The sequence below is a fragment of the Macrotis lagotis genome, chromosome 2, assembly GCF_037893015.1.
Source record: "Macrotis lagotis isolate mMagLag1 chromosome 2, bilby.v1.9.chrom.fasta, whole genome shotgun sequence".
Classification (NCBI taxonomy): Eukaryota; Metazoa; Chordata; class Mammalia; order Peramelemorphia; family Peramelidae; genus Macrotis; species Macrotis lagotis.
This window is the reverse complement of record NC_133659.1, coordinates 163,846,837-163,873,677: the sequence shown is the minus strand read 5'-3', so window position 1 is coordinate 163,873,677 and position 26,841 is coordinate 163,846,837. Positions and strand designations below refer to the sequence as shown.

Below are 26,841 nucleotides of genomic sequence, written 5' to 3'. Positions count from 1 at the left end.
AATAATGTTCACGTCTAATCTATTTTTTCTTTTTTTTAAATTTTTTTACTTATTTAAGGCAATGGGGTTAAATGATTTACCCAAGGTCACACAGCTAGGCAATTATTATGTGTCTGAGATCACATTTGAACTCAGATCCTCCTGACTCCAGGGGCTGATGCTGTATCCACCACGCACCTAGCTGACCATAATCTATATTTTCTGTCATTTTATTTTAACATCAAATTATTTTAAGGTTTACAGTGTCTGCCTCCTGATGATTGATTTACTAAGGGTCAAGAGGATGAACTCTGGTCAGAGAAGTCACTGTTTTATGGTCTTATATAAGTGTGCTATAAAATGTCTCATCCATTTTCCTTTTCTTAAATTTTTATTGGCCTTTTGTTTTTTTCATGACCTTCATTTCTGAATATTTTCCACCTTTTTTTAAAAATTATTACAGAGTTTGGGAAGGGCAGAAAAAAATCAGTTCAGCCAAACCAATCAAAATATCAACTTTGTCTGACAGTATTTGGAATATTATACATTTCCTACAAAGAGATAAAAAAGGGACATTTTTTCTCAACTCTTCCCTAAGTCCAGGGTGGGATATTATAATTCCATAAGCTTCAGTTTTTTTACACAATAATTAATTTTCTCAATTATATTTGTAAATAGTTTTTTTTTCCTAATTTGAAGGTAATAGTCTTTGGTTTTTGTTCAAAGTCTGTAATTCTTTCTCTGGATACAGATGGTATTCTCCATTGCAGATTGCCCAAAATTGTCCCTGGTTGTTACATGAATGGAACGAACAAGTCCATCAAGGTTGATCATCACCCCCATGTTGCTGTTATAGTGTAGTGTTTTTCTGGTTCTGCTCATCTTGCTCAGCATCAGTTCATGCAAATCCCTCCAGGCTTCCCTGAATTCCCATCCCTCCTGGTTTCTAATAGAACAATAGTGTTCCATGAAATACAAATATCACGATTTGTTAAGCCATTCCCCAATTGAAGGACATTTACTTGATTTCTAATTCTTTGCCACCACAAACAGGGCTGCTATGAATATTTTTGTACAAGTGATGTTTTTTACCCTTTTTCATAATCTCTCCAGGGTATAAACCCAGTAGTGGTATTGCTGGATCAAAGGGTATACACATTTTTGTTGCCCTTTGGGCATAATCCCAAATTGCCCTCCAGAAAGTTTGGATGAGTTCACAGCTCCACCAACAATATATTAGTGTCCCAGATTTCCCACATCCCTTCCAACATTGATCATTTTCCTTTCTGGTCATAGTGGCCAGTCTGAGAGGTGTGAGGTATCTCAGAGTGATCCAACCTTTCTGGAGAGCAATTTGGAATTATGATCAAAGGGTATAAAACTGTGCATACCCTTTGATTCAGCAATACCATTACTAGGTCTGTATCCCAAAGAGATCACAAAGAAGGGTTAAAAAACCCACATGTAAAAAATATTAAAAAAAAATTTTTCCAGCACAGTGACATCATTTTGGTCTTCTTCAATAAGAACCAACAATAATCAAAGACAATCCTAAAAGACTTGTGATGGAAAATACCATTCATATCTAGAGAAGGAACTATGTTTAAGGAGTTTAAATAAAAATCAACATTTATTATCTTCAATTTTTAAAAGTTGTCTAATGTATTGTTCTTTTTCTCTCTGTGTGTTTTTTTTTTAGGTTTTTGCAAGGCAAATGGGGTTAAGTGGCTTGCCCAAGGCCACACAGCTAGGTAATTATTAAGTGTCTGAGACCTGATTTGAACCCAGGTACTCCTGACTCCAGGGCCAGTGCTTTATCCACTGTGCCACTTAGCCACCCCTCTCTGTTGTTTTTTTCCTATTTTCATTTGATTCTTTTTTCACATGATTAATATGGATCCATGCTTAGCATAGTTACATATATACAGCCTATATTAGATTATTTTCTGTGGGGAGGAGGGGGAGGGAAGGGAGGAATGAAGGGAGAAAAAATGTGAAACTGAAAACTGCAAAAAAAATGATTCTTGAAAACTACTGTTGCATAGAGTTGGAAAAATAAATAAATAAAATATCATTAAAAATTAATGTGCAATTTGGAAAAGGAATAATACTGAAGGAAGAGACTCTATTCCAAAACAAGAGGTTTCAGCTCTATCATGAGCTCCCACAAACCCACACAGAGGTACTTCAATGGGAACAGGGGCCAACTGAGAACTTTGTTGCTCACTACCCGGTCCTGGCAAGAACAAGGCAGAGTGAGAAGGATTGGCAGAATTATTTCTTAGTAGGGAGACCAGACCCTGAGTAGTATGTGGAGAAAGGAGGAAGAGTTCAGAAGCCAGCAGCAGCGGCAATAGCAGAATAATGAAGGTATTAATCCTAGGCCAATTCTGTCACTCTGAACCCGTAGAGTTCACTATACTCTTGCTCAGACCCAACCATAGGCCAGGAACTTGCAGAGCTCAGACCAGAGGGGCAGACATTAGTCTTTGTCTGGAAGCCCTGAAAGCTTGAAGGTCCCCAGCCTGTCCTTGAGATCCTAGAATAATACAATGCTCAATAAAGCATGAAAAGGACCCATTCCTTCTAGACCTTCCCTTCAGAATTGCACAGAACCAGCTCTAATATTACAACCCTGGAAGAATTAGCAAATTGGAAAAAAATTGTAATGAGCAATTATGGTAGCAGGGACACTCAGGACACAAAGGAGAGAATGACTCCAAAACTTTTACAAGCATTGCCCCAGAGAAAAACATAGCTTGGTGACAAACTCAGCTAGTGTTTTTGTAATAGATAAGTAGGAGTTTAAAAATGTTTTTATATATGGAATGAGAGTATTTGAGGAAAAATTTGGAAAAGAAATTAGAGTCATGAAAGAAAGAATTGAAAAAGGAATTAACAACTTGGCACAAGAATGGAAAAAATGCAAGCCCAAAACTCTGTGAGATAAGAAATATTAAAGTGAAGAGACTGAAAAAATTAAAGAAAACAAAGTATTTCATAGCACAAACAACTGACCCAGAAAACAGAGCAAGGAGAAAGAATTTAAGAATCTTTGAACTATATAAATGTCATGACCAAAAAATGAGACAAGAAATCATATTCCAAGAAATTTTAGGGGCGGCTAGGTGGTATAGTGGATAGAGCATTGGCCCTGGAGTCAGGAGTCCCTGAGTTCAAATCTGACCTCAGACACTTAATAATTACCTAGCTATGTGGCCTTGGTTGGGCAAGCCACTTAACCCCAATACCTTGCAAAAAACTAAAAAAAAAAAATAATTTAAAAGGAAACTGCCCAGATCTCTTATAGCCAAAGAGTCAAAAAGAAGTAGAAATAATCTTTCAGTCACCTCCTAAAGGAAAGTGAGAATTAGGGGGCAGCTAGGTGGCTTAGTGGATAAAGTACCTGCCTTGGAGTCAAGAGTACCTGGGTTCAAATCCGGTCTCAGACACTTAATAATTACCTAGCTGTGTGACCTTGGGCAAGTCACTTAACCCCATTTGCCTTGCAAAACCTAAAAAAAAAAAAAGTGAGAATCAAATTCCAGAGCTTTCAGGTCAAAGAAAAATTTCTGCAAGAAGTCAAAAACAAAGAATTCAATTACCAAGGAGCTTTAGTCAAGATCACATACTGTGTAGCAGCCTACCACTATAAAGGATCAAAGAACATGGATATTTCAAAAAGTAAAGGATCTGTGCTTATAGGCAAGAATACCTTACTCAGAAAAACTAAGTGTAATCTTACAGGGGAGAAAAATGGATCTTTAATGATCCATTCCCAATAAGTACAGGAGTTAAGAGAAATAGGAAAATATAATCATAAATGAATAAGGGGCTAAAAGAAAGTATAAATTGCCTTTTTTAAATCAGAAAAGATTGCATATATCCCTTCTAAACCCTATCATCATCAATATTCACAGAGGAAGTCTCATTAGACAAGGCCTGAGAAATGAATCCATTATGTTATTTTTTTTTTTTGCAAGGCAATGGGGTTAAGTGGTTTGACCAAGGCCACACAGCTAGGTAATTATTAAGTGTCTGAGTTCGGATTTGAACTCAGGTCCCCTGACTCAAGGGTCAGTGCTCTATCCACTGTGCCACCTAGTCACCCCTGAATCCATTATGTTTTGAGGAGCCTAAGAAATCTGAAAGGAAGGGAATTAAAATATACTGGGGATGAAGGAGCAAAGTTAGGAAAAACAATTTCATAATCAAGGTGTACAAATAGACATCTATACAAGCAAGGAAGAGGGACTGGAAGTGGCTGACACTTGAATTTCACTCTAAACTGGGCAAAAGAAGAGAAAATGCAAATGTACTTACATACTTGGGTACAGAAATACATTTCACTTAATAGGAAGATAGAAGGGAGAATTAGAAGTAGCATAGATTATGAAAGGTTTGATTATAAACAAAGCTAATTCTAATGAACAAAAATTCTCTAGTTCTTTTTGATATAGTAAAGAATGAGAATCTAAAGCAGGGCTCATCATGTGGGTAATGGGTAAATAAATTATAACGTATAAATATGATAGAACACTATTTTACTGTAAAAAATAATAAAGGAAATGGTTTCAGGGAAACCTGAGAAGACCTAAAAGAACTAATGGAAAGTGAAGTAAGCAGAGCCAGGAGAACAATTTATAGATGACAACAATATTATAAAGATAAATAACTTTAAAAGCATTAAGAAACTGATAAGCATAATGGACAAATTCTAGAGAACTAATGATAAAATTTGCAGTCCACTTCCTGATAAAGAGGTGAAGAACTGGGTGGCTAGGTGACTCAGTGGATAGAGCATGGGCCCTGGAGTCAGGAGTTCCTGAGTTCAAATTGGGCCTCAGACACTTAATAATTACCTAGTTGTATGGCCTTGGGCAAGCCACTTAACCCCACTGCCTTGCAAAAACTAAAAAACAAAACAAAACACAAAAACAAGAACAAAACTGATTTAAAAGAGCAGCTAGGTGGCACAGTGGATAGAGCACTGACCCTGAAGTCAGGAGAACCTGAGTTCAAATCCAGCCTCAGACAATAATTACCTATGTGATCTTAGGCAAATCACTTAATCCCTTTGCGTTGCAAAAAAAAAAAAAAATGAGAAAAATAAAATAAAAAAAAGAACAAAGTAAAATGACAAAAACCTTGTTGAAATTTTTTTATTATACATAATTACGTGCCAAGAAAACAGAGAATTCAAGAGAGGATTATCTGCCTAAATATACAGTATCTAAATTAAAGAACTCCATTATCCAATCTCAGGGGGGGAAAATTGATTCAGCTGTAAAAGAACAACTAAAGGGGGAGGGAAGGAGAACCTTGTGATCCAGATGGATTTCCAGGAGAATTCTATCAAACTTTTAAAGGACAATTAATACCTATGCTACCCAAACTATTCCCAAAAATTGTTAAAGAAAGTACTCCAGTAAATTCCTTTTAAGAGTCAAATATATCTCTGAAACAATACCTCACCTAAGGAAGGACAAAGCAAATAAAAAGTTTAGAACAATAATATTTTTTGGTTGCTGTTTTGTTATGTCCATGTCGTGTTTTGTCTTTGTGACTCCATTTGAGTTTTCTTGGCAAAGATGCTGTGTGACCTTGGGCAAGTCACCTAATTCCATTGCCTTAACAAAAATCAAAAATAAAACAAAATAATGAATGTGCCCTATCAGATCTAAAATTATATTATAAAACATCAATCATCAAAACTGTCTGGTATTGGCTAAGAAATAGAGTGGTGGATCAGTGGAAAAGACTAGGTACAATAGCAGGAAATGATTATAGTAATCTGATATTTGATAAACCCACAGAGTCCAACTTTTGGATAAAAACTCTCTCTTCTATAAAAACTGTTGGGAAAATTGGAAGTTAGTATGGGAGAAATTAGGATTAGACCAATATTTCATACCCTATACCAAGATAAGATCAAAATGAATATAGCATTTAGACATAAAAGACAATATTATAAGCAAACTAGGAGATCAAAGAAGAATTTCCTGTCAGATCTATGGAAAGGGAAGCAGTTTATGACCAAGGAGGAGATGAAGAACATCATTAAAAACAAACTAGATAATTTTGATTACATTAAATTAAAAAGTTTCTGCACAGACAAAACCACTGTAACCAAGATCAAAAGAAATGTAGTAAACTGGGGAACAATTTTTGCAACTTGTATTTCTGACAAAGGACTCATTTCTAAAATATATAGAGAACTGAGTTAAATTTATAGAAAAATAAGCCATTCCCCAATTGACAAATGGTCAAAGGATATGCAGAGGCAATTTACAGATGAGGAAATCGAAGCAATCCATAGTCATATGAAAAATTGCTCTAAATCATTACTTATTAGAGAAATGCAAATTAAAGCATCTCTGAGGTACCACCTCACACCTCTCAGACTGGCCAAACCAGAAAGGACAATGATCAATGTCGGAAGGGATGTGGGAAATCTGGAACACTGATACCCTGGTGGTGGAGCTGTGAACTCATTCAACCTTTCTGGAGCAATTTGGAATTACACTCAAAGGGCAATAAAAATGTGCATACCCTTTGATCCAGCAATACCATTCTTGGCTCCACACCCTGAAGAGATCATGAAAAAGGGTAAAAACACAACTGTACAAAAATATTCATAGCAGCCCTGTTTGTGGTGGCAAAGAATTGGAAATTGAGTGAATGTCCATCAACTGGGGAATGGCTGAACAAACTGTGGTATATGTATGTCATGAAACACTATTGTTCTATTAGAAACCAGGAGGGATGGGAATTCAGGGAAGCCTGGAAGGATTTGTTGAGTGAGATGAGCAAAACCAGAAGAACTCTGTACACCTTAACAGCAACATGGGGTTGATGATCAATCTTAATGGACTTGTTCATTCCATCAGTGTAACAATCAGGGACAATTCTGGGGTATCTGAGATGGAGAATACCCTCTGTATCCAGAGAAAGAATTGTGGAGTTTGAACAAAGACCAAAGACTATTACCTTTAATTAAAAAAACAAAACAAAACATTATCTTACGTAATTTTGTTATTTCTTATATTTTATTTTTTTCCTTAAGAATATGATTTCTCTCAGCACATTGAATTTGGATCAATGTATAACATGTAAACAATGTAAGAATTAGCAGGCTGCTAGGGGGCGGCTAGGTGACGGCTAGGTGGTGTAGGGGATAAAGCACCGGCCCTGGAGTCAGGAGTACCTTGGGTTCAAATCTGGTCTCAGACACTTAATAATTACCTAGCCGTGTGGCCTTGGGCAAGCCACTTAACCCCCTTTACCTTACCAAAAAATCTAAAAAGAATTAGCAGGCTGCCTTCTGTGAGGGGGAGGGGAAGAAGTGAGATTAGGAAAAAATTGTAAAATTTAAAAATAAATAAATAAAATTTAAAAATAATGAATGTGATTAATCATATTAAAAAGGGAAAAATTCCCCAAAAACATTTTATTAATTTATGCAGAAAAAGCATATAACAAAGTACATTGATTTATACTAAAAAGCCTTGTGAAGTATAGACATATGTGGATTTTTAAAAAAATATAACAATTTATCTATCAAAGCTAAAAGGTAGCATAATGCAGCCCCCTCCTACAAGTTTTTTGGACCCGTGAGATAGCACCTGGGAGAAAGAACTATCTAAAGTATATATGTTTCTCTCTATAATACTATCTATCTATCTATCTATCATCTATCTATTTGTCTATCTCTCTAGATGTGTATGTATACACACACACACACACACACACACACACACACACACACACACACACACACACATAGAGTTGATGGAGAGGGGAGGATAAGATTTTGTTTTAGCAGGAAGTTAGCTCCTCAGAAGGAGTTTAGCTGAGAAGCAAAGTCAGCTGCAACTGTGGAAATAAGGAAACAAGAAAAAGAATTTAACAGTGTAGAAAACAACCCAGAGGAATATATTCTGAGAAGTCATTGACAAAAAGAAAGTTTTCAGAATGCTTATAAATATTTATCAGTAAAACCATTTTTTGTGGTAGCAAAGAATTGAAAACAAAGTAGATACACATCAATTGAAGAATGGATAAACAAATTGTACTACATGAAGGTAATAGAATATTAGTGCACCATAAGAAACAAACAATATCTATAGAGAATGAAAAACTAATGCAAGATAAAGTAGAGTGAGAAAACAATATACATGACTATAATGTGTGTGGGAAACAACAACAAAATGATTGAAACTAAATGTTTCAAACTTAAAAAGATCCAGTTTAGGTCCAAAGAAGATATTTGAGAAGAAACCACTTTCTACTCCTTAGCAGAGTTGGGAGACCTTGAATGTGTAAAATTGAATTTAACGGCAAAGTTTCTCTTGATTACTTTTGCTAACCACAGGTGTTTACAAGGAATAAAACTAGTTTGGTAATATAAAGTTTATAACAGGCTGATGGAGTATGCTTAGAAATGAGTACTAGTCAGGGGCAGCTAGGTGGCACAGTGGATAAAGCACCAGCCCTGGAGTCAGGAGTACCTGGGTTCAAATCCGGCCTCAGACACTTAATAATTACCTAGCTGTGTGGCCTTGGGCAAGCCACTTAACCCCATTTGCCTTGCAAAAACCTAAAAAAAAAGAAGAAGAAAAAAAAAGAAAAGAAATGAGTACCAGTCATATGCAACTAAAGAGGTGAAACAGAAAAATACTTCTCCTTGTGACCAGCCTTCCCAGGTTAGAATAGTCTATATACATCTTTGACAAGCCCCTCCCCTTTTGTCTGGTCTTTCCCTGAATCCCTAAAAGTGGAAGAGGGGGACTGGAAATCTGTATCTCTTGACTGTTTTTCAAACTTCCACACCAGCTCCCATTCTGCGTAGGTCAGAGGTGTCAAACACACGCCTGGTAACATTCCTTAAGTATGTCACTTACCAGATTAAAATGCAATTGGGATATAGTTAACAAAATAAATAAAAACCCAATTTTGGTTATTTTTCAGTCATGTTCAGCCCTTGGGGTTTTCTTGACAAAGATACTGGAGTGGTTTTCCATTTTCTTCTCCAGTTCATTTTACAGATGAAGAAAGTGAGGCATAACAGGATTAAGTGACTTGCCTAGGTCACAGAGCTAAGTGTCTGAGGTCATATTGAAACTCAAGTCTTCCTAACTCCAGGCACCAGGCACGGGTGCTCTATTCATTGTGCCATCTAGCTGCCCCCCAAATACAAAAGAGTATAGATAATGTTACTATGCAGTTTTCTAAATCAATATACAACTACACAGATTAATGAATCTCCTCCCCCAAGTCCTGTAGCTCCATAGTCCCTGGGAGACTGTGGGTTAGTGCTGTATGGATCTTCTCTCTGCTAGATGGATTTTCTGTTTTTTTCTCTTCTTCTTTCTTCTTTCTCCTCCTCCTCCTCCTCCTCCTCCTCTTCTTCTGGCTCTTCTTTTCATCCAAATACAGTTTCTCTTTTTTTTTTCTTTTATTTTTTAGGCTTTTGCAAGGCAAATGATGTTAAGTGGCTTGCCCAAGGCCACACAGCTAGGTAATTATTAAGTGTCTGAGGTCAGATTTGAACTCTGGTACTCTTGACTCCAGGAAAGGAGCTCTATCTACTAAGCCAAATCCAGTTTCAAACCATACAATTTTTCCAGGAGATGAGCAGAAAAACTCCAAAACCCAGAAGTCTATGCAAGTTCAGACTATTCCCTTCCAAAGAAGGCTTTACATTCACACAACCCATACTAAAATTCCCAAATAGCAAATGAATAAATTTCTTTACAAAGTGCATTCTCCCTCCACTCTCCCCACCAAACGAACAAACAAACCCAAGATTACTCACTGTTAATAGTAAGTATAAATATGTCCTTTAGCTTTGGGATATAGTATTGAAACTCTGAGTTAATTCTGAGATATGCAGGAATAGTCCTTAAAGTGCACAGAACTGAAATAGCTAACTTGGAGTTCAGTGTCTTTAAAAAGACCCCAGGTTGTGATCCAAGCTCTAGCTTCTCTAGTTCATTTCTTCTTCAGTAGGTGAGCAGCTTCTAGGGTCCAGTCTTAAATGTCTCAGAGATATCTCAAACTCAACCAAAATAGAACTTATTACTTTTTTCCCCTGCACTCAACCCTCAACCAAATCTCCCTATTTCTGTTAAGGGTACCATCATTCTTCTATTATCCTAGATCCTTAACTTTAACATTATTCCCTGTTCTTCACTTTTCCTCACATCACATATCCATTAGTTGCCAAATATTGCCATTTCTAACTCCACAAGATCTCTTCAATTCTTCCCCTTCTCTCTAGCACTCAGCTACCACCTCAGTTCATGTGCACCTATTATTCCTGTCTAGCCTATTATACAATCTTCCTAATGAGTTTCTTTTTGCCCAAGTCTTTCCCCACTCCAATTTTCGCTCCATCCTGACCCTAAGTGATTTTCTTAAGTGCAGATCTATATCTATTCATTAAACTATAGTGGCACCCTGTTATCTTCATGATAAAATATAAAGCATTTTGACATTTAGAACACTTTACATAAATTCCAAAGAGACCAAATAAACAGAAAAGATTTAAAAGTACAAAAAATATTTATAGCAGCATTTTTTTTTTATTGCAGCAAAGGAATGGAAAAAAGTGAGTACTCATTAACTGGGGAACAGCTGAAGTCGATGATGAAAGGAATAGTTTCAGAGAAACTTGGAAAGATTTTTATGAACTGACATATAATGAAGTGAATGGAAATATGAAGGTAATTTCTATAACAACAGTATTGTGAAGGTAAACAACTTTAAATGATTTGACATCTTAATGGCCACTTACAATTCCAGAAGGCCAATGATTAAGCATGTTACCCACCCTTTGACAGAATGGTGATGGATTAAAGATGTAGACTGAGACTTATTTTAGTTATGACCAGTGAGGAAATTTATTTCTCAATGATGCATATTCATTAAAAGAATATTGTTTTCCTTATTTTTATTGGGAGGGGGTGGTGGTGTGAGAGAGAGAAAAATATTTTTATTAACTGAAAAAATAAATTAAAAAATTTTAAACCCCCATATACCTCCAAAGAGGCCAAAGAAAGGACACATAGATACACAAATATTTATAATAGTGTTTTTTATTGTAGCAAAGAATTAAAAATAAAGTATGTGCCCATCAATTTGGGAAATGTTAAAACAAATTATGGTATCATTAGCAAGAAGCACTTACTAGGGGTGGCTAGGTGGTGTAGTGGATAAAGCAGCGGCCCTGGAGTCAGGAGTACCTGGGTTCAAATGCAACTCAGACACTTAATAATTACCTAGCCGTGTGGCCTTGGGCAAGCCACTTAACCCTGTTTACCTTGCAAAAACCTAAAAAAGAAAAAAGCATTTATTAAATATCATCCTTAAATTAGGAACTATGCTATTATATGAACATATCATTAGATTATAATATTCCATTATGTTCATGTGAGCATATTCAATACATTATATTATTTTCTATACGAACATATTATTGTGCTATAAGAAATAAGAAAAGGGAAAATTTTTGAGAAATCTGGCAAGACTTAGATAAATTGATACCGAATGAAGTGGGGAAAAAAAGAGGAGAACAATTTGTGAGCAGAACTGGAAGTACAATGACTACAAAGCAAGAAAAACAAATTTGAAAGGCTTAAAAATTCTGATTAATGCAAAACCAGTTGCATTTCCAAAGAACCCATGAAGCATGCTGTATATTTCCTGTCAGATGATGAATCTGAATAGCTTGAGACATACAGTTTGGAGAATGACCAATATATGAATTTGTTTTGCTTGACCTGCTTTGTTAAAAGCATCATTTAAAATTTTTTTTTATTATATAGAATATGTGTCTCAGTAATCCAATGGTCTAAAAATATAAATGTTATCCACTATAATTACAGTACACTTAACACATCTCTGGCTGTTGATTGGATATCTTCAACTAGATGTTCAATAGACACCTTTAATTCAACTTGTCCAAAAGGTAATTCTTCTTTTCTCTAAACTATCCCTTCTTTCTAACTTTCTTATAGTAACTAATAAGAGTTCCACCATCTTCCTAGTCACTTTCTAGTCATCTTCCTAGTCAGTATGATTTTAAGAAATTGCTATTACATTACAATGTTCTAAGCCATTCACCTCCTTATTTTTAACTTTTCTCTGATTCCTAGAGATATATGGAAAATGCAGAGAATAAAGACACTTGGCCAAATGTAGAAATTACTAATGTATCCAAAACACTTTTGTTTGGGACTATTGCCTCAGTGGAGATCAATGCCCCCACCTATTCAAGGGATGGAGTTGAGTTGAGGAGAATAGGAGAAAGAGAGATCTACTCTTATGCTCAGGAATCTCACATTGCTTTCAGTCTCTTTGGTCTTCTTCAGGTCCTTTCAGGTACTTCAGGCTTTCAACTTTGAGAGATAATGGAAGAAATTAACCCAATTTAGTTTACTTAAGGGACAAATTGTGGAGAGAACTCTACTTGAGAGGAACTGACACTCTCCATGTCTCCATTCCCCCACTTGCTATACTAGAGACTTAGGGGAGATCTGAGACTCTCTTTGGTAAAATTCCCAATGAAAAAGCTCCTTCACTCTGTATTGTCTGTCACATATTTTCCTATGCATTTTCTCTAACTTCTATTTTGCTACCTGTTTGGATAGAAGGGTTTTTTCGTTAGTTCTTATGTGTGTCCATTGTGGAACTAGTATTCAGTGATATGGGAATCAAACCTTGGGGTCTTGCTTCCCTTATTAATGAAACCAATCAAAGGTTAGCTTAAATTAAAAAATTACATCCCTTAGACTAGCAATATTTAAAGGAACAAGTGATATTATTGTAGCTCAGTATCCATTCTCTCTGAAGACAGCAAAGTAGCCTCTGGATCCAACCTCCTTCCTTCCCTTTCTGGTAGGAATTAAAGTCTGTCTTAGAAAAAATAGGAGAAGAAGAGTTGGAAATTTCGATTCTGTCTTCCCTGAGCCACATGATGGTAACCCCATGTTACTTATGAGGAATGGCCCTTGCCACATGAATATTGACCATTCTATTTGACTAATTCTATTGCTTTTTTGTTGCTTACTATAGTCATCTGCTGGCTATTTTCTCATTCTTCAAATATTTTTAAAAGTATCTTTGGATTTTTAAGTATTTTAAGTTTTAAAGTTCATTTGCCCCCTATATTCATATACCAAATGTGATGATTTCACCAGCCTTAAGAGTAGAAAGAGTTTTTCCATCTTTTTGTCTATTATCCTTCTTTCAGTCTCACCTTTAGATTGTTTCAGGACAAAGATATTTAGCCTATCCATCACCACATAATGGTAGCTTGGCATAGTAGATACAGAACTGGTCTAAGAGTCAGGGAGACCCGAGTTCAAGTCCTCATTGTGTCACCCTAGGTGTGTGACTTCTAAATATTCTAGGCAACAATCAGACTATATGTTGCAGAGAATATGCTAAGGTACATTGACAGAGGGAGTTTCCCCATCTGAGAGTTCTCTAAGCCAATAAAATTACAATTCCGGTCTCTCTAGTCTCCTCTCTGTAATCATTTTTAAAAGTTTGACCTACCTTTCCATATAGAAAAAAACCAAGTGGATAAATGTAGAAGGATCCACCCCCTTGCCTGAGTATAACAGGAAGGAGAGATATGAAAGCATTAATACCTAGGAACCCTTTTGAATCCCCATCTCTATTCTGCCTAGATTCCTTCCAGTGTTTCAATTGTCAATCCAGGGTTTAAAAAGTAAACTTACAATGTTTCATAAATTTGTCATAAATTGACTCATTTGCCTCCACCCAAATTTAAACTCTGGGTAAATGCTCCATATGTTTCATTTCCCCTTTAGATTTTTATCTCTCTTCATATGACCTAAAATAAAAACACTCCTATTAAAAATTAACTTAAGTTTACTGCAAGAAATCAGAATGAAAAAATACAGCAACTTCTAGGCAACAAGATCCCACCCTGGAAGGTGAAAGGTCTGTGGCCTTTACCAAACCTCACCCAGGTACTCTCAGCCCTCTAGCCATAAGAATACAAGACAGAAACATAATAAATTGGAGGTAATCTCAGAGGGAAGATGTTAGCTTTGGAGGATGGGGGTGGGAGAGGGGTGGAAATCAGAAAAGGTTTCATGTAAAAAGTAGCATTTGAACTTCGGTCTTGAGGGAAGCCAGGAGGCAAAAGTGAGGAGAGAGATGGTTTCAAGACTGGAGGATAGCTAATGAAAAGAGATAAGAATGGTATTGGGAAATGGAAGCTGTGAACCAAGAGCATGAAGAAGGCAACATCTTTAGATCATAAAGTATGTGGAAGAGAGTAAATTGTAAGACTTTAGAGAAGGAAGATGTCAGAGAATTTTATGCTAGGTCTAGGCATTAGGGAACCACTGGAGTTTTTTGAATAGGAGAGTTGTACGTTCAGATCTATGCTTTAGGTAGATTTCTTTGCAGCTGGGTCTTTAAAGGATGGATTGGAATGGAGAGATTCCAGTGGATGAACAGTTAGGAGGGTACTGAAATAGTACAGGCATGAAATGATAAGGATCTGTGCCAGAGACAGTTCTGTCAGAGGACAGAAGGATGCATATTGGAAAGATGTTGCAAAGGTAGAAATATAGTATTTATTGAACTATCTTGCAGCCTTTAACTCTCTCAACCTCTTCATATTGCTGCCTCTCTGGATTTCTATGACAGTGGTCTTGGTTCTTCTCCTATCTTTCATATTATTCCTTCTCAATTTTTTTTTTGTTGGATCTTCATCCAGCTCATGCCTATTTACCCAAGAAACTGGTAAAACAGAGAAAGAAAACAGATATCATATGATATTCATAAAGTCAAAGAATGATCAAGTGTCAAATGCTGTGGAGGTCAGGAAGATGGGAATGGAGGAAATAGACTGAGGAATAAAGAGGTCATTGGTGATTTCTGAGTTTCAATGAAGAGTCAGGAGAATAAGCCAAATTGCAAGGAGTTGATGTGAGAGTGGGTGGTAAAGAAAGGTTATTTTTTTCTCCCCCAGAACAGCTTCTCCCAGAACCCAGAAATATGTCCCAACTTTTTCAAAATCTTGAAAGGAAAAATATGTTCCTACCTAAATTGTTTTTAATTTTTTTCCCAATTACATGTAAAGATAGTTTCCAACATTCATTTTCTGTAAGATTTTGAGTTCCATATTTTTCTACCTTCCTCCTTTCCCTCTCCCCTTTCTATGATATCTTATGTAGGTTATACATTCCTACCTTTATTATTCTGTCACATGACCATTTGGGAATCCCATTCTGTTGTCTAACCTTTTCTCTTCTACTGAAATGTTAGTCTCTATTTTTTCTGCTCTCCATAGAGATGAGAGCCAGTGTAGCATCTCTCCTTTCAGAAACCTACATCCCAGTAATTTATATGTAGGGTCAATAACAGGGGACTGGAGGGAAATGTGGGTATGTTGAGGGAAAGATAGATCAAATTGCTAGGTAGTCTTCACTTAATGAATGCTGATTCACTAAGAGATGACATGGTACAAAGAGATACTGGATTGGAACTTGCGAAACTTGGGTGCTTTGAAACCAGGTGCATCCTGTGACCAGTAATATACTCCTTGGTAGTGTGGTAGTCATGAATGGATAAATGGATATTGAATTCTGTTTGTAGTCCTTGATGGGTTTTTGTTGGGAGATAAGAAGAGTTAAAAGGTTGGGTACCCCATTCTAGATTCTTTTAATAACTTGATATATGATCACAAGCATGCCTTTTCTAGGCCTTAGTTTTCAGATCTATAAAATGAATGGAGTGGGACTTTTAGTTATTTTCAGTCTTGTCTGGTTCTTTGATATCCCATTTGGGGTTTTCTTGGGAGAGATACTGGAGTGGTTTACCATTTCCTTCTCCAGTTAATTTACAGATGAGGAAACTGAAGCAAAAAGGGTTAAGTGACTTATCCAGGGTCACCCATGTAGTAGCCAGACTTGAAATTGAGAAGATGAGTCTTCTGGAATCCAGGTACATCATTCTGTATACCACAGTCTCACCACTCTGAATACTGGGGATGGCTCTTCTCAGGGCCATGGGACAAACAACCTGTGCGAACTCCCTGAGAGTAGGAGTGATATACTCTTCCCTCTCACTGAATCTTAAATTTCCAAGTACTTGAGAACAGGGAAGATTCTCTTGAGGGAAAAGAAGAGCAGTATTATATTGTAATGGAAGGTATCTTGAACTGGAAAGCAGGAGTCCTGGGGTTCTAGTCCTAGCTTGACCACTAACTGGTTGTGCCATCTTGAGCAATCCTCTCAGTTCCTGTTTCTTTATCTTGAAAATGATCATGTTAGATTAAAGACATTTGAAGGCCCTTTTCAGCACTAAAAGAGGCTGCATGGTGGGTAGTAACCAATTTTGGAGTTCTGCCTCCAACATATGCTGCCTGTTTGACCTTCTAAGTGCTGTAGGCAGTTTCCTTAAGACTGGAAGATGAATAGCAGATACCTATCTGTATTGGTACAGGGCATTTCCACATTAGTTTTTCCCTATGCCAGTGAAAGGGGTGCTAGCTAGCACCCTAATACACAGAGCACTGGACCTGGAGTCAGGAAATCTTAGCTTTTCAAGTTCAAATATGGCCATAGGCACTTTCTAGCTGAATGACTCTGGGTAAGTCATTTAACCTTGATTGCCTCAGTTTCTTCATCTGTAAAATGAATAGGAGAAGAAAATGGCAACCCACTCCAATATCTCTGCCAAGAAAACCCCAAATGGGGTCATGAAAAGTCTGACAGGACTGAAAATACAACTGAACAGTAATAGATCAGTGAAATCACAGATCTGGTGCCAATGAAAGTCTGTGACTCCAAATGACTACTTGAGAGTAACGACTGTGTCTTATTCATCTATGTTCCCTTACAGTAAGGAGCACAACACCTCCCACATAGGTGCTTGCTTGAAGGTTAAGACATTTTATTTCTGGTCTGGTTTGCAGTTCATAAACCTAGCCAGCGGGTGGCAGTGCCTCTCAAAAAAAAAACCTCAAAACAAAACAAAATTCAAAAAAGAACCTAAGCGGAAAAAAATTTAAATTTCAGATGAAAATGGGCATTTGAATGGAAGAGAAAGCAGAAGGGAACCCTAACCCCTTTCCCAACCCATCAACCCATCATAAGCAAAGCAATTTAATATGTACCTTCACTACTAAATCAAAGTACATAGTTCATGTGTGATTGGTGCCCCTGAGTTGCTTTCTTGACTATTTGAGTTATTATTTTCTCATGAATCCACATGGTCGAAAGAATGGTGGGGGACTTGGGAACCTCCCACGATTGGAGGTGACAGGGAAGAGGAAAATCAACATAACTAAGTAATTACACAAAGAAATGTCCACAGAGAAATCAGAGCTTTCCTTGTAAGAGGGTGCAGAGTTGTTCCTAAGATCTAGGCATGAAAACACTTTCTCATCCCATCCCATCTCATCCCATCCTCTCCCTAGGCTAAGAAATTTAGGTATCCTGGCATCCTGTCCAGGTCTGACCAGGTTCTGTTCTTTCCTGGTACAATGAATAGCCCATCCCAGATTTATTATCCTACACCTCTTCTCTGAGGCTGTTAGAAATCTAATCATCAAAATTTATCTTAATTAATATCTGTGTTGGGGAGATGGGAGTGATGGGAAAGGAGGCAAGCAAGGAGAGCCAGAAAAGCATATAAAGAAAGCACAGAAGAAAGTCTCACAGAGCAAAGTGGCCTCACCCTCTCCCCTGAAACCTCAGTTCCTTATCTCCCCATTTTAATAGTGCCTTTCCCCAGTTACTTTTCCATTCTCTTTTTCAGGCTTGGAGGTGGGAAAAGGAGCATGGTGTTCCACTTGGTAGGTTATGAAAAGGGCATTTTTCACCAGGGTGGTTTATTTGTACTGGACTCTGTCTCCACCGAGACAAACATAGAAGAGAGAGGTAGTCTGCAGTAAAGATACCTGGAAACAGAGGTAGTGTTGAGAGTAGAGGGGGGCTGGCAAGGAAGATAGAAGTCTCCCTCCCCCTGCCTTGTTCCCCATAAGCACCAATTCCTCAATAATGCTAGTCAATGTCTAAGAAGTCTGCTCCTAGGACATCCCCAGCTCAATTTCCCTCTCAATCAATCATTCAATCACCTTTAGGCAAAGGTAGGGGGAAGAACCTAGATACCACATTGGGGTAGATATTGTCTAGTTATCTTTGTATCTTGGTCCGGTCCCCAACAATGAGACCCAGGGGGTAAGCCAAGGTAAAAGAAAATCTGCAATCTGAACTTCCCTCTTTTTTCCTTCTCCTCTTGAACTCCCTCTCTGCCTGCTTCTCACTCCACCCAGAGGATAGAAATTCTAATACGATCCCTTGGAATAGTAGGGGGAGGCTATCTACTTTGTCATGCCCCACCTAGTACCAATCTTGACCACCTCACCCCTGAAGATGTGGGCTGCAGGATGATAGATAGATGTCATAAAAACAGTATAAACAATCAGCTCTCTGACTCACAGGTTCCATACCTGGCCTGGCCTCTCAGGTACAACAGGTACCTTCAACAAGTCCACACTCAATGTTTCCACCCCATTGCTTATGTCCTTCTGGGAAAATTCCTCTAACACTGAAGGGCTGAGCATGGATACTGTTGGAGGAACAGCTCTGGCGCTTAGTCCTGGTTGCTCTGGCCGATGAATGGAGTGATAGGTCTCCTGGGCAACCTGGCTGTGGTATGGGTGTTAGGTAGGTGTCATCTACAGACCTCAGTCGAACACCTGATTATCTTCAGCTTGGCACTGGCTAACTTGGGGTTGCCACTCACCTTTCCCTTTTGGGCAGTTATGTTCTAGATTTCCACTGGCCTTTTGGGGGCATTCTCTGCAAGGTGGTTCTTGAATGGCACTGTCATCAGCGTTTATGCCAGTGTCTTCTTCATCACTATCCTCCTGTTAGTTTGGGATCAGCTGGTATGTGGGTGGCAGTCCCCACAGCAATCTTTGAGGTTGAAGGTGAGATTGGGGAGAGGGGGGTTTCAGCTGGGCATACTCTGCTTCCCTAGTATTAGATGGCTGGGTACTTACCACCCAGAGGGTCATGTTGGCCTTTGTGGTGCCTGAGTATCATTGTAATGAGCTATCTGATGCTGCTGGCATCCTTTCTGGCAGCAGCAGCTGAGGCGGAGGAACAGAGTAGTGGCCTGCTCTATCCAGATTATTATTGGGGCTTTTTTCCTATGCTGGCTCCCTAATTATATTGTCACATTCTGGGGAGTCCTAGTGAAGTTTGATGACATTACCTTGGAATGGCACCTATGCCCTTCAAACCTATGTCTTCCCCTTTACTGTCTGCCTGGTCTGCCATAACAGTTGCCTCAATCCTGTTGTCTACTTCCTGCGCCCAGGCAAGTACTGTGCAAAGCCCTGAGGCCATGGGCACAGTTACTTGGTGGGGGACAAATTGAGACAGAGCAAGTAGCCCTTCAAAAGAGGAATCCCCAGGAGGTGGGACTTCACAGAATCCCCTAAGGGCAGTGGGCTTTCCACCACTCTCCCTAACCTGGTGAAGGGGGTACTGAAATCAGAAGATCCTCCACCGTGGATGATGTCTCCTTCCCTTCCTAGCTTCTATAGGACACCAGACGTTGGTACCCAAGTCTTAGAAGCTGTCCCAAACTCTACCAGGCCATACCCTCCTCTGGGGTATAAATGAATTCAAGGCCCAATGCAGGGTTAGGTGCCTATAAGACCTGAGTGTCCATTTATTGTCAGGGTTGGCATGGAGGGAAGAAGAGTTGTGAATAAACACTTTTCTACCATCTGTGATTCCATATCACTCAGAGGTACTAGTCTGTCTGTGGTGGTGTACCACTAGCCCTTCCTGACCTCTGCAATGTACTCTTCCCACCATGAAGAAACCTTCAGTAGTTCCAGCTCAAAAGGGTGAGAAGCCTATGACTAATTCCAGCTGATGGCTATAGGTCCCTACTAACCTCCCCCCACCCCATCTTCCTTCTCACCTTCAATTCAGCTGTTAAAAATTCATCACCCCCAAATTAAGAGTGATCTCTTTGTCCTATAACTTGACAATGATAGAATCATAGTTTTTAGAGCTGTTAGGTTGTAGAGCTTAATCTATCTTTTTGTTTATGCAAGGCAATGGGGTTGATTTGTCCAAGAACACACAGAAGCTGTAGAGATTAAGGTCAATCCATTTTACAGATGGGAAAGTGGAAGCCTAGACAGACAAATATCCACATTCCTGGGGTTACTAGAGAACTGTTGTCAATAGGAACATTTTGGGAGACAGTGGGGGGGATGCATGGAACTGAATCCTTTGCTTCACAACTAGCAGCATTCTCCTCATGTGCCAACAGAGGCAGGATGGGTTTAGGAGGAAGGAGCAGAAATAAGGGGTAGGAGAGCAACAAATAGCTTCTGGGAAAATCTTCCCCTCGATCATCTCACTTCCCTTGTTTAACCTAAAAAGGTGAGGAGGGTAAAAGGAGCCCATAGATGTTGTGTTAACAGAAGACCCTCAGAAAAAGAATGAAAAGAATGCCCACCTTCTAAACACTTGGTGGATTCCTGAGGAGTTGGAGGTGAAAAGCTGCCACTGAAGCTGGGAAAGCAGAAATAAATCAGGAAGGTATGAATTATTTGACTGGGTCATAACATGAGGTTGGAACTGTGGAGGCCTTTAAATTATAAGGATCCTGGACCAGAAAGATGTCAGTATTCAAAGAAAGAAAAGAAGCCTTGTTTTCTGAAGGTGTGACAGGGGTCCAGTAGGGGTCCTACTGAAAATCACTGAATGGTAGGAGTAGGGCAGATGACCTCCAGGTAGTTCCAACCAAATTCATCTTTATCTAGCAGTATTAAGTAATTATTAAACCTAATTTGCAACTTATTTAACAATACTATTTACAACTAGAACTGGTAGAACTGGTGTTTAATTTCCTCTTTTCTGTGTTGAAACCCAGTTCCAAAACTTCACGTTCATTCTTAAGTTAATTCAAAATGTTAATGTCTCTCCCTGGCTTCTAAGGGAGCTTCAACTCAGCAGTAATTCTGATGACTATACTCAAGTACCAATTAGATATGGCTCCTGGGGTGGGGGAACCTCTGCTTTATGGTCAATATTGACAGATCAAAATATGGAGGTCAGTCATGCGGGTGTGGCCTGGAGCTGGGATATTGCCTGTGAATATTTGGTGGGAAGTAAGGGAGGTGGGAATGCCCAGGACAAGTAACCCTAAACTGGGGTTTTCTTCTCAATAAAAATCCAAAATAAAGGTGGTGGGATGATTCTGTAATAGGAAGAATCAGATCAAAGGTAACTTTCTAAAGTGATGATGAAGAAGAGGAAGAGCTGAATGCTCTAGAGTGGGAATATAAACTCTCTTCTTTGGAGACCATCTGTGTGACCTTAGAAAAGCCATTGACCTTCTCTTGGCCCATTTCTTATTTCTAAAATGAAGGGTTAGGACCAAGTGTTGAAGGTTCCTTTCATCACTCGCTTGAATCTAGGGCAGAATGGAGGGGAGTTAGAGCAAATGCTGAAATAGAGGTTTTTGGGATTAGGCTTAAGGACTTCAGGAAGGGACAAGAGGGTTTAGGGTCAAAGAAATGAAGCAGGTTCCTAGTATCTAGACTGTCCACGTGATTTATTTTTCTGTATACTTTTTTTTTTTTAGGTTTTTGCAAGGCAATGGGGTTAAGTGCCTTGCCCAAGGCCACACAGCTAGGTAATTATTAAGTGTCTGAGGCCGGATTTGAACCCAGGTACTCCTGACTCCAGGGCCGGTGCTCCATCCACTGTGCCACCTAGCCGCCCCCATCTGTATACTTCCCTTGGAACTCTGGCACCTTTAGAAAGAACACTAAAGAGAGCAGGCAAATACCCTGAGCCTCATTCAATTTCAACCTCTGATCCAGGATCCTTAAAAGGTACCAGGCCTATTGGTGGAGGAGAAGCCGGGGTGGAAAAGGAGCAGGTGAGGGACCCACCTCTATGGGCCTTCTTTCATCACTTCTAACTTAGCCTATCAAACTGAACAGAAACAGTAAAGATAAAAGGCCAAACAGAATCAGTTCCTGAGTGGGACAAAGAGCAAATAAGCAGAAGGCTGACACTATTGCTGGGTGTGAGGTTCCCTGAGGGCTTGGGGTTTGCAGAAAAAGAGGCAACAGCTCAAACCTGGCTAAGTTCTCTCACTGGGAACTCCAATGGCCCAAAAGGGAGAAGCTGCCTCCAACAGATTATTTTCTGGTCCAGATCTCCCATTAATTCTCATTTTCATACAAAAAGCAAAATCAAGTATATGGGGTTCCATGTCTTTAATTCTGTGTGCTTGGTCTTTTTACAATCAAATCATCAGAAAAGTGCTGGGGCCCAGGGGGGAGGGTATTTGACACTTGTAATATCCCCCCCCAAACTAAAATTTGAGATTGGTTTTCAAACTGGACCACAAGGCCTCCAGATATTTCTTACATCTCCTCGATGCATTCTCAATTTGTTAAGTGAAGATGGGCTAGTGAGAGGAGCCAGGAAAGGTTCCCCACCAGGGTAGATTAGGGTGAGCAAGAATTGTTGTCCAAACTCACTCCCTAAGTTTCTTCTGAGACATAGGGTAGTGCAGTATGAATCTCTAATTGCCTACGATCTTCTTTTAAAAATATAAAACACGTGCAGTCAGCTTTGGTACAAAATAACAAAACAAAACCAAAAAACACCCAAACATTGTGGTCCCAATGGATCTCCCACCATTACCACTGGTCCCACCCCAACCTCCACTCCAAACCACTCTGGGTTCCTAGACCACCTGGATCCTTAGGAGCTATAATGGAGGTTGGACTGAGCAGCATTAGAAGGTCTGCAGTGGGAGGGACACTTGCTGTCTGTATCCCTTTTTAAAGGACAGAAGGGTTCTGGTAATTTTGGCCCCCACTTAAGTAAGAGGGTGAAGGTTGCTGGGCTGCAATCCAGTAACTGAAGGGTTACCCCCGGTTGGTTCCCCCCACCCCAGTAGTGTTAAAGGGCCAGGTTTTTTGTTCTTTTATGGCTTGGTTCCCTTGTCCCTGGTCCTTTAAGTCCCTCCCTCCCACCCACCTAATAAACAATAAATAAATAAATCTTTCCAGATGAGGGGGGGGTTGGGGTGGGGTCTGAAAAATTGGCATCTGTGGTGCTGTTTGTGGATGCCAGCAGAGGTCACATCCCACAGCTTTCTGACCCCTCAAGCAACCCTGCTCTCCTTGAGCTGGGAGATTTTGGGGTTTGGGGGATAGGGGACACATAACAATCAGCAGTTCTATTAGGTGTCCCCACACCTATGTAATTTGAACATTCAAAGGCTACTCCCCCAAATCTTCATCCTCCAGGAATAGCCCTGGAGTGGATCAGAAGTGGAGAAGAGGCCCTTTAAGTTTCTGAGGCAATAGGCTCTCCATCTCGACTCTCACTCTCTTCTGGGATGTCCTGCATTCGGGGGAAATCTACAAAAAGAGAGGATGATGAATGAGCAGGGGACTGAAAGGAAATACCCAACACCTCCAACTTTCCTGGAAGGCTCTGTGGTCAACCAATCACAAATAAAAGAGGAAACCTAGTCCCAGAGCACACGCAACCAATCAGCACCTGACAAGAGGACCAGCCTGTCCCCCCCATCTTGTACCTTCAAAGGTATGACAAATACTGCCATTTAAGGGGCCATGAATAAACTGAGACAGTCAGAGGACCCATAATGAATCTGACACAGAAATGGAAGGGGATCCCACCCCCTCACCCCCCCTCCAGCCCCTGCTACCTTCCCAGTGTCCTTTCAGAGTCTCACCTCGGGGGCTGTGGGGTGGGGTTAAACGACTACAGCCTTCCTCCTCACTCCCAGTTTCAGGGTCACTGCTGTCTTGAAGTCGCTCCTCAGGACTGCCTAGCTCAGGTCCCTCTCTGTCCTCGAAGGTACGTTGAATAGAGCGGGTAGACAAGGGCAGATCCAGGCGGTCATGGCCTCGGCAAATCTGGGGCACAGCCTGGTAGGTGGGGGAAGAGGGCAAGCAAGGGATAATAGGTTGATAGCCTGCCTAATACCACACAGGTGGGTTTAAGCAATGGATGAGAAGAGCCCCAGATCCTCCACTGTGCTCTCCCCATCTTCTCCTTGCCATTGGCTCATCTACTCTCAAAATCAAATGCATTTTCAAAAAATACTTTAGGATTTCTTTCAGCTCTACCACTCAATTTCTTCTCAATCCACTGAGATGGAAGGGAGGCCCAGTCCACCATTAGAGTAGGCATAGATTCCATGATAAGCCCCAGCACAAGCCATTCATTTTCAGTTCCCCAAAGTCTATGTATCAGCAGTTTCTCACCAAAGTCCAAGGGAAGGGCTCTGCTCACCTGTGAAGGTGGGGTGAAGCTCAAATAGAGTGCATCCCCTGCAGGAAGGCTTCGACGCCGGGGGTCAAGAGGCCGGCGAGCCCAGGGAGCCTCAGCTGGGAGTGGCTCTGTCTGGCCCAAGGCAGCCAATTGCCTTCTTGCTTCTTCAGCCTCCCGCTCTAGTCGGACCCGGGCCTGTTCACTCTCCCGAAGCCTAGCCTCCAGTCCACCTGCCTCGGCTGCCCGTTCCTCCCCCTGACGCCGACATCGACGAAGCTCCTCTTGTAGCAGGGCATGTTGTCGTTGCAGCAGGGCCAGCTCGGTGGCCTGCTTCTCTGGAGCCCCAGGGGCACCCCCAACTCTGCCTGCTTCCCCATCTCGAGAGTTGGCCCTGGACAACACTAGCTTCTCCCGTCGCTCAGGGCCCTCAGATAACCTTGCTTCCATCAAGGTGTCTTGCTGAGCCACCGCTGCCTGGGGTAGATGAGTAATAAGGGTAATTAGTCACACTTTTCCTTCTCTGACCACCCTGAAAAGGACCCAGTCAATCTTTCCTGGAACATCTAGACTATTGAGTACTTGGAAATATTCTTGAGGACAGTGGGTCTCTCCATCTCCCATCTCTATGAACTGGCTCTATTTCCTCCAGAGACAGACTCCTTTCTATGGTGCTAGACCCTGTCCTCTGTATTCCAATCAGCCTTCACTCACCTGAAGGCCATGGAGAAGTCCATACAGATTGACTAGTCGCTGTAGGGCCTCCTGAGGATAGAAGAGGGGATGGGGACAAGAAAATGCATTCAGATTCAGAGTTAAATGAGGGGGTGGAAGGGAGTTGCTGCCAGATAGGTGATTTTTTTTTTTAGGTTTTTGCAAGGCAAACAGGGTTAAGTGGCCACCCCTAGGTGACCTTTCTTGATGGCACCCTAAACCAGGCTCTAACTCTTCATTCCTCTAGACCTTTCATTCTTTTTTGCAAGGCAATGGGTTAAGTGGCTTGCCCAAGGCCACACAGCTAGGTAATTATTAAGTGTCTGAGGTCAGATTTGAACTCAGGTACTCCTGACTCCAGGGACAGTGCTCTATCCACTGTGCCACCTAGCTGTCCCTAGTCCTTTCATTCTCAACTCTATTACCTTGTTCTTCCCCCTTACCTCCTGAGGAGATCTCAACTGGTTTCCATTTCGATCCTGTATTGAAGGAAGGATGGGGAGTTAAGAGACTACTCAGGTCTCAGCTATGTAGCCCTCCAAGGTATTGCCCCTTGGTCTCCAGAGACCCTAGATGAACAAAGGTCAGTCATCTAGTCCCCATTCTGGTCAGGTCTGAAAACCCACTGAGGACTCACCCTCTGACTTGAATCTGAGTCAGCTCTGCACAACTCAATGGAACCATTGAAGGTCCTTGTTTCACCATCTATCAGGGAGAAGAGAAAGAGATGGTTCTAAACTCTTAGGGTGGCTGGATTTGGGCATCTGGAAGATCTGACATGACCCTAAAATTACTTCTCTGCTGTAAAATGCATATTAACACCTGGAGTTTCTACCTCACAGACTTTCTGAGAAATTCCAATGAGGTAAGTCAGCCAAAATGCTTGGCACACCCCCATCCCTTTGGTCTCTCCCCATTTTCTCCTTTGAACTCCTCCTGGTTTGGTCACATCACCAATCCTGGGCCTGCTGACTTCCCTGAGTCCTCCAATTCCCTTCGTCCTGGGCACTCACTGGTAGTGACCCCGGGGCTGGTATTGCCGCTGCCATCAGGCTCCAGGGACAAGGATGTTTCCCGTGGGGGCAGGGGCAGCTCTAGCCCAGGTCCAACTAGCAGATCCTTCAAGTTCTCCACTGGGGAGAGGAAAGAAAAGAGAAAGTCAGGGAGAAACGGAGCTGAAAAGGGAAACCAACCCTAATGTCTAAGCTTTGATCCTCAAGGGAAATGTCAGATAAAATTAAGTGAAAAGTAAGGCTGAGGGAGAGGGGGGATATTATCTCAGGTACATTAGATAAGGTTAAGGACCCTGTATTCAATGCCTACATGTCTTTAGTCTATGTCTTTGTAGACACACCTGAATCTCAGATTAAGTAGGTCTGTTCCTGAGGGTTCTGTTACCTTCACGGATGGCATCCTGCAATAGTCTCTCCCCACGGGGGGATTCCAGGGATTCAGAGCGGAAGAGGCCACGAGGCAAGGTGGGCAGGGGTCCCCCACCCCCTCCATCTTCTTCTGCCTGGAACTGGGTCATCTCAGCAAAGAGTCCCACCTTCTCCTGCAGCAGCTCCACTAGTGCCCTGTCCTTCTGCTGCAGCTCCGCTGAAGACACAGGTCAAGTAGGGAGGGAGAGACAAAGGGAAAAGAGGGTGAGACAAAATAAGCCAGAAGGCTCCAGGATGAGCAGGAGTCAGGGACAGACAGAGAGGAAAAGAAGCTAGAGAAACAAAGTGGGCATCCATCAGTTGGGAAATGGCTAAACAAATTATGGTTATTTGAACGTAATGGAATATGATAGCACCAT

General features: G+C 40.6%; 2 protein-coding genes across 6 annotated transcripts in view; one reads left to right on the top strand and one right to left on the bottom strand.

The window, feature by feature from the left end:
• Positions 1 to 18,646: 18,646 nt before the first annotated feature.
• RXFP4 (relaxin family peptide/INSL5 receptor 4) lies at positions 18,647 to 19,664 on the top strand. The gene is given in 11 exon segments (XM_074220943.1): positions 18,647 to 18,794; positions 18,797 to 18,846; positions 18,848 to 18,913; positions 18,916 to 18,978; positions 18,980 to 19,038; positions 19,040 to 19,069; positions 19,071 to 19,110; positions 19,112 to 19,243; positions 19,245 to 19,347; positions 19,350 to 19,444; positions 19,446 to 19,664. Coding segments are annotated over 11 exon segments (1,005 nt in total).
• Positions 19,665 to 22,276: 2,612 nt separating this feature from the next.
• The window catches only part of ARHGEF2 (Rho/Rac guanine nucleotide exchange factor 2), a 41,822-nt gene continuing 37,257 nt past the window's right edge, over positions 22,277 to 26,841 (bottom strand). For all 5 annotated transcript variants that reach the window (XM_074223258.1, XM_074223261.1, XM_074223260.1 and 2 more), the window contains 8 exons: positions 26,439 to 26,639; positions 26,054 to 26,173; positions 25,678 to 25,745; positions 25,484 to 25,519; positions 25,041 to 25,091; positions 24,351 to 24,803; positions 23,788 to 23,983; positions 22,277 to 23,449 (listed from right to left, as the gene is read on the bottom strand). In XM_074223258.1, the coding sequence (XP_074079359.1) occupies positions 23,376 to 23,449; positions 23,788 to 23,983; positions 24,351 to 24,803; positions 25,041 to 25,091; positions 25,484 to 25,519; positions 25,678 to 25,745; positions 26,054 to 26,173; positions 26,439 to 26,639 (1,199 nt within the window). In that variant the 3' untranslated portion in view covers positions 22,277 to 23,375. The remainder of the gene's footprint in view (positions 23,450 to 23,787; positions 23,984 to 24,350; positions 24,804 to 25,040; positions 25,092 to 25,483; positions 25,520 to 25,677; positions 25,746 to 26,053; positions 26,174 to 26,438; positions 26,640 to 26,841) is intronic.